Source organism: Lissotriton helveticus, chromosome 1_1, assembly GCF_964261635.1.
Source record: "Lissotriton helveticus chromosome 1_1, aLisHel1.1, whole genome shotgun sequence".
NCBI lineage: Eukaryota > Metazoa > Chordata > Amphibia > Caudata > Salamandridae > Lissotriton > Lissotriton helveticus.
The window spans coordinates 80,199,106-80,207,093 of record NC_136057.1 but is presented as its reverse complement, the minus strand read 5'-3'; the positions used below and the strand labels follow the sequence as shown (position 1 = coordinate 80,207,093).

The window sequence follows — 7,988 nt, the reverse complement described above, 5'->3', positions numbered from 1 at the left end:
CTTTCAGTCCTTTTTCTCTCCTTTCTCAGCAAGGCACCCACAACAATATACAGTGTAGGGAAACTTTGCCTTGATTGGATACACAGATCTACACTTAAGGATGTAAAGCAACACTTATCTTTACTTAAAGATGGCGCTGATCTTAGGGAATTGTTGCTAGGACCAAGAACACCGCATCATAAACGTTTTATATACGCCGGTTTCTTTGCTGCTTATAATGAAGCATGGAAAATTACGCAAGCAGAGACTGCAGAACGAATCCGAGAAATTGATTGTATTAATTTAGAGAAATCTCTCTCTGTGGTTGACAATGGGTTAAAGACTCTGTGGTCCAGGATATATTCTTTAGATTGCATAGTATCTTCTGCCATAGACATCATGGAACAGGACTTGGTCATGTTGCAACATGGTCAGTCGCAAGTACGGTCTATCATGCTATTAGGCTGGACGTTGCAAAACCTTCATTCAGGCTATACTACGTCACTGTTTTCATAATTCAATCTCACTGATATGCAGATCAAATTGGCACAAAGGGGAGCAGACAATACGGTGCTGAGCATTGAAAAACTGGAATGATTGCCATTTACTGTCGCTGAAAAGCCAGTTATGGAATGGATTATACATTGGAACATTCACTCAGTCTGTTACAATGTTCCATTTTCAATATTGCCTATAACATATACCAGCAGGCACATATTAAAAGTTGAGTAAAGAATACATCAAGACATCCTGGGAATTGCCGTACACATACAGATGTTGGAGTGGGGGTCGTGAAATATTTCTTTGCGGGGAAAATTGTGAAAATGCACTATGTCAGGGTATAAACTTACACAGGGCCTGTGATAGTTTCTCTAAAAACTTATCCGGCCGCCTGCAAGGTTTTTGGACACCTCTCGAATGGGAGTTACCTTACATTGAATGATCGCAACTGCTGTCGCATGTTGCCAGGAATACCATATCTAGTAACTGTGTCAGCCAGGTTCACTTGCTGTATGCAAGTATTGTTTCCTAAAACCAAGACAGCCGGGAGTCGCCACTTTGGCCTTCACTGAACCTCTCTTCTATACAAATTGATACTTTAAGCAGAATGACAGCCATTCTTTTGCAAAAAACAGTGGCACTGACTTTCGGCCAAAGAAACCTATGATCTGCAAGTCGCAAGGACTTCTGCAGAGTTAGATGTCCTCTTAACTACAAATTGCCCTATACATTTCTCAGAAATGTTAAGTCGTATCTTAAACATGTCTGATACGAGTGGTATTCTACATGTATTTAAGACCGTATTTTCTGGACTGTTGGCACCTTTTAAAGCAGTCCTAGTAATATTTTCAAACTTTGTGCACTCTGTGTTTGGCGATTGCCTCTCATTTTGGGACTCGCTGCAGGAATACTATTTTTGCTTCTACTACTGCGACATGGCAAGTCATTTCACAAACGACACCTAGTTCTCTATGGAGACAACTCTACTGGTGATGAAGTGTCGTGAGCGCATCGTCCAAATTTTGGGACTACCTTGTCTAAGAGAATTAAATACCACATGGTTTCTGTCATTCAGACCAGTTTGGTAAGATTGCATCCTACCTGTTCTACACTGCCTGCTATGTGGAGAAGAATGAGTGTTAGACACATGTCTCACACTCCCATCAGTCATGCCAACGGATGTTGATACTTTGCTTGAACCAGTAACAGCCCATGCACTGTGTTGTCCCCAGCGGCTACCGATTCTGATGACGGCATTCATTGAGATCTCACAGACGCAAAATGCTACTACTGTAATTCATGAATTTTTATCTTGTGTTCTGATTAACTTGGACATATTATATTTATCAATCTGTAACTTAAAAGATGTTTTTCTTTTATAAAACCGAATAAAGTTAGTTGATAATAATCACTAGGGGATTCATTTACAGGGTAGCATGGTATCCCTCACAATAACTCCAGGAGTCACAGTCCACACAATGTACATGCTTTGTTCCCCCTACTTCCAACCTTACATACACCCCAATCACCTGCCCAAACCTCTCCCTGCTGATGTCAATGTGGTCCTCCGTTATCCCACAGACCATATTTTTGGCCTCTTTGAAACTGCCCATATAATAAAAATGCTGCTGTTGTAAATACATATCAACTACCATTTGTTGTGTTTGAAACATTTTATTGAATAATAAAACCTAATAAACATAAGCTGATTATTAAAGCAAAACAAAACATCAGTTGCCATACACATAAGAGACAAAAGTAGTACATAAAAAGCAACATACTGTAACACAGCAAAGTTATGTAGAGCAAAATTCCTAATTTCGGGCAATCTTTAAAGCTCAACAATAGAAACGTTCATAAAGAACAGGAAAGGAAACAAAGAAGGTGGGATACAGTGATTTCATCAATGTAATGCTTCCTACATATAGAAAAACAAATACTAATTATTTTCCTTAAACAATAAAGTCCTCACATTAAAATACTAAGAGAAATATATTGAACATTGAATATTTCATATGTAATTAGAATTAAATTTGAATATTTTAACCTCCTCAGCATTATTTGACTCATGATTACAACCTGAATGCTTTCTGGAAAGGAACTGCCTCATGGGGTTCAAAATCACATCTTTTCCAACAATAGGATACAAAATAAACTTGAATTTAAATTCAATTTATTGATTTAGGGCATTTTGGAGATCAACAATTTTAAATATATAAAAAATCCATACACTTTTGTAAAATTGTCTCCTAAACGTGAATTCCATTCACTTTTTGAATAAACTCTTCCCATTCCAGCAAGCATCACAAGACCACTTGTTGTTATCGTCCCAATTAGTGATAATTTTTCGGCTGGCAACAACAATAAATATGTTTAGAATGTTACCTCCGAAAGCAAAAACATGCCATTTCTGAATCATGGTGCACAATAAAATGTAGGAACAGAAGGGCATCTGTTGGTGTACCATTCATTAAGGTTTGACCAGGCTTGAAACTAGAATTCCTGATTTTTTGGACATTTAAATGCCATTTTTTTTAAACAGTTCTTACAGACCCAGCACGAGCTCCGTGAAAAATAGAAGATGACTGAATTTTACTTAGAGAAAATGTGCTGATAAGTAATCTATTGATGCAAAATACAGTGGTCAGGCAATGCTTGTGGATCTAATCGATTCAGATTTTAACTCCATAGTTTGTTCAATAAATTGACTGAGCATAATATCATCTCTCAGATCAGTTCTATTACAGTTTTAGTTGCGATAACACTAATAGAGATCATTGATAAATAGATTTTAAAAGCCATGGGTGGAATTGATCCTTGGTCTAAATCTAGATTATTGTCTGCAATAGAAACCAGTACAAACAGATCAAATCTAAAATTATTGAATATGTTTATTATAGTGGTTTAGAGTAAACCCAGAAGACACACATTGTTCCTGAAACTCAGAAAATGTATCTAAAGATTATGATTACATCCTATTTTATGTCCAGAGACTGCTTTAGCTGCTTTCCTGTTTAAGTGACAACATTTGCAAATATATTTAACAAAACATTAACGCTGGATGTCAGAAATTCTGTCTTTAAGTATTGTGTAAGAGTTATGTGTGATGGTTTTTATTTGATCTGAAGCAACACTAACACTAAATAGGTACATGCACCGGTTATCATTCTACTAACAATATTAGCAAACTTAATTTGGAGGGAATTGAGAAAAATTGCCTCATGTTTTATTGTTAAAAAAATCCACTGGTTCAGTAATTCACAGAGTTTGCAAATGCTAAACCCCTTTTTGAAATGTACTAAGCCCATTTAACAATTCAGAATTTGGAAGGGAAATGTTAATAGTTTCCCGTCTGAATATTTAATACATCCTTAAGGTATGTATTAAGCTTTGAAACCATATGTGGACTGAAAAACAGTAACAGGACATAGTAACCCAAGGGGACATTTGTGAATCTGAAAGTAAAATGGGGTGCATTAAAAAATGCCTTTATTTAAAAGCTATCACAGACAAAGTAGTGTGCTGACTCTACAAGCAACAACTTTTTACCAAATGGATTATTAGTACATGAACCTCAGTATTTCCTACTTTAATACTTTGAAAAGTTTATATTCAATAATTTCAGATAACTTACTGATAAAGATATCAGATAAAGATCCCCAAAGTTCTTACCTTGTGGTATCAAAAATATGCTAGAATTAACAGACTTCTCTTCTAGATAAATCCAGGTATGAGAAGTTATTAAAGTCGATTATCAACTGTCTGTTATTTTAACACATTTTCAGTGCACAGAGTATTTTCCCTACATAGATCATGCAATGGGCTGTGCTTGAACGTACAATGAAGGGGTAAAAATGCTTTTTTGCCATCAGGATTTTCTCCAGTGTGGAGTTTCTCATTGTGAAATAGCGTTTTTCCCTGCAGCTTTTCTGGCATTCAGAGCACTCATAAGGTGTTTCATCAGTATGGAGTCGCTTATAGTTAGTGAGGCTGTGCCTATCAAATAGGAATTTCTGGCATTCACAGCATTGGTAAGGTTTTTCCCCTGTGTGCGTCTGCTCATGTAGAGTGAGATTGAGTTTAAAATTTATGATTTTCTGGCATTCGGAGAACTGAATTATTTTGATGGTGTGTTTTCTTATGGCACTTGTAACTATCTCTACCTCTGAATATTTTCTGACATTTAGAGCACTAATAATTTTATTCACCAGTGTGGATTCTCACATGTTCAGTGAGATGACATTTTTGGTTGAAACATTTTTGGCATTCGGAGCACTGATAAGGTTTTTCCCCAGTGTGGATTCTTATATGCTGAGTGAGACTGCTCTTTCGATTGAAACATATCTGGCATTCAGAGCACTGATAAGATTTTTCCCCAGTGTGGATTCTTATATGCTCAGTGAGATTGTTTTTTTGACAGAAACATTTGTGGCATTCAGAGCACTGATAAGGTTTTTCCCCAGTGTGGGTTCTTATATGCAGCGTGAGATATCTTTTTTCACTGAAACATTTCTGGCATTCAGAGCACTGATAAGGATTTTCCCCAGTGTGGGTTATTATATGCAGCGCGAGATGTCTTTTTTTACTGAAACATTTCTGGCATTCAGAGCACTGATAAGGTTTTTCCCCAGTGTGGGTTTTTATATGCAGCGTGAGATGTCTCTTTTCATTGAAACATTTCTGGCATTCAGAGCACTGATAAGGTTTTTCCCCAGTGTGGGTTTTTATATGCAGCGTGAGATGTCTTTTTTCACTGAAACATTTCTGGCATTCAGAGCACTGAAAAGGTTTTTCCCCAGTGTGGGTTCTTATGTGCCGTGTGAGACTACTTTTTAAACTGAAACATTTCTGGCATTCAGAGCACCGATAAAGGTTTTCCCCAGTGTGGATTCTTATGTGCCGTGTGAGACTACTTTTTAAACTGAAACATTTCTGGCATTCAGAGCACTGATAAGGATGTTCCACAGAATGGGTTATTGCATGTCGAGAAAGACTTTGTTGGTTACAAAACCTTTCCTGGCATTCAGAACACTGATAAGGTTTTTCCCCAGTGTGGAATCTCACATGTGCAGTTAGAAGTGATTTAAGTTTGAAATTGTTTGGGCATTCAGAGCACTGATAAGGATTTTCCCCAGTGTGGATTCTTGTATGTTCAGTGAGTCTGCTTTTGCAACTGAAACATTTCTGGCATTCCGTGCACTGATATGGTTTCCCTCCAGTGTGGGTTATTTTATGCCGCGTGAGACTGTTTTTGTAAATGAAACATTTCTGACATTCTGTGCACTCATGAGGTTTTTCCCCAGTGTGGGTTCTTGTATGCCGAGTCAGAGTGTTTTGATCACTGAAACATTTCTGGCATTCAGAGCACCGATAACGTTTTTCCACAGAGTGGGTTAATGCATGTCGAGATAGACTCGGTTTGTTACAAAACCTTTTCTGGCATTCAGCGCACTGATAAGGTTTTTCCACAGAGTGGGTTAATTCATGTCGATATAGATTCGGTTTGATACTAAACCTTTTCTGACATTCAGAGCACTGAAAAGGTTTTTCACCAGTGTGGATTCTTGTATGTTCAGTAAGTCTGCTTTTGCAACTGAAACATTTCTGGCATTCCGTGCACTGATATGGTTTCTCTCCAGTGTGGGTTATTGTATGCCGAGTGAGACTGTTTTTGTCAATGAAACATTTTTGGCATTCTGTGCACTGATGAGATTTTTCCCCAGTGTGGGTTCTTGTATGCCGAGTCAGAGTGCTTTGATCACTGAAACATTTCTTGCATTCAGAGCACCGATAACGTTTTTCCACAGAGTGGGTTACTTCATGACGGGATAGACTCGGTTTGTTACAAAACCTTTTCTGGCATTCAGCGCACTGATAAGGTCTTTCCACAGAGTGGGTTACTTCATGTCGATATAATCTCGGTTTGATACTAAACCTTTTCTGACATTCAGAGCACTGAAAAGGTTTTTCACCAGTGTGGATTCTCATATGCTCAGTGAGATAAGTTTTACGCCTGAAACTTTTTTGGCATACTTTGCACGGAGAGTGTTTTCCCCCTGTGTGGATTCTCATATGCTCAGTGAGATAAGATTTACGCCTGAAACATTTTTGGCATACTTTGCACTGAGAGTGGTTTTCCCCTGTGTGCATTCTGTCAAAAATCTGTGAGATAAGATTTATGGGTGTATCTTTTTGGGCACAGGTAACTTTTTTCCCCAACTTCTGTATTTTGCCTCGATTTTAGAGTCTGGCTTGTTTAGATAATGTTCAGCATTTATCTCTAAAAGAAATTGTGTGTAATCTTCTCAACACTTGAATTGAGCAAAAAATGTCGGGAAGCAGTCCTGTAACACCTGTTGACCTTTTTCTAGCAGATAATAGTCTTTAGGTAATAGCCTCTTCGGCAGTAACTTAATTTGTGACTGAAGTTTATCTCAAATCTTTTTGTATAGGTTCTTAGCAATGCAGTAATAAGGTGTTAGTCTGATATTTAATGATTAAACTGATAAGTACCTTTTTGCACTTTGTAATGGCAGTAACTAAGGGTGTTAGAACGTGCAGAGTACTATTGTGAATCATTAGTCGCAGAACATCAGTTCCTTCTACCCTTTCTTTGTTTGGTGTAAGGTTAAGGTTTGTAGTTCTGAGTATGAGGATTGATTTACATTAGATATATTGCAACGGTGCTCCTTTAATCCATTTTTATATTTAACAGTTTTACATATCACTCCTGAACAACAGATAATGTTGAGGCGATTTACATAGAATTACAGAACAGTACACAATAAAAAGGAAACAATCTGAGATGGTCATTAACACAATAAAGTGGTGAATTTTTAAGGTTTTCGCAAGAGTGAGCAGAGTGGGTCAAGGTGTTATATCCCGAGGCAAATAGTCTCAAACTTGCGTAACTGGTTAAAACGGTTGTTGAACAAAGGTGATTTTCCAATCTTTTGGTTGTTAACGTGTCAGCTTCGGAGTCTTCTTTCAGCGTCTTTTCTTTGATGATATCCAGAAGAAACCTTTAGTTGTAACTTTCTTTTATGTAGTGTGTGCTTCCTCTCTAGAATTACATTATGCTTTAGATGAACGTTATTCTGTCATGCTGAGACAATTTGTCTTTCTGATAGTATTTCAGATGAGGATGCTGAAGCGGTCTTTCTACATTATTTCTGATGCTGTGTGCACAGATATGGCTTTGCTCTGGGTTAATGAAATGCAAAATTAGAGACTTCACTTACAGGTATAGTACTTTCCTCGCCACACTTAGATTTTTGGAAATTGTTTAAACGTAGAATGCTGGATATCCTTCAGTTTTTCAAAATAATCCTTCTTATGGCACTGACATTCAGTTGCTTAGTGCTAAATCTTGCTTTCTTCGTCCGTAATTTCAATCACCTATAGTATTAAAATTAAATAGTTAATACATGTACATTTCCAAAAATATAATTTACAAGCCAAATCAATGCAGAATTTTGAAAATGTTGAGCTGTTTTTCAGACAGTGCA

General features: G+C 37.3%; 1 protein-coding gene across 1 annotated transcript; it reads right to left on the bottom strand.

The window, feature by feature from the left end:
- Positions 1-2,185: 2,185 nt before the first annotated feature.
- LOC144767723 (uncharacterized) lies at positions 2,186-7,442 on the bottom strand. The gene has a single exon (XM_078651112.1). It carries the CDS (start codon positions 6,628-6,630, stop codon positions 4,681-4,683), a length of 1,950 nt encoding a protein of 649 aa, XP_078507238.1. The 5' UTR covers positions 6,631-7,442; the 3' UTR covers positions 2,186-4,680.
- Positions 7,443-7,988: the final 546 nt, after the last annotated feature.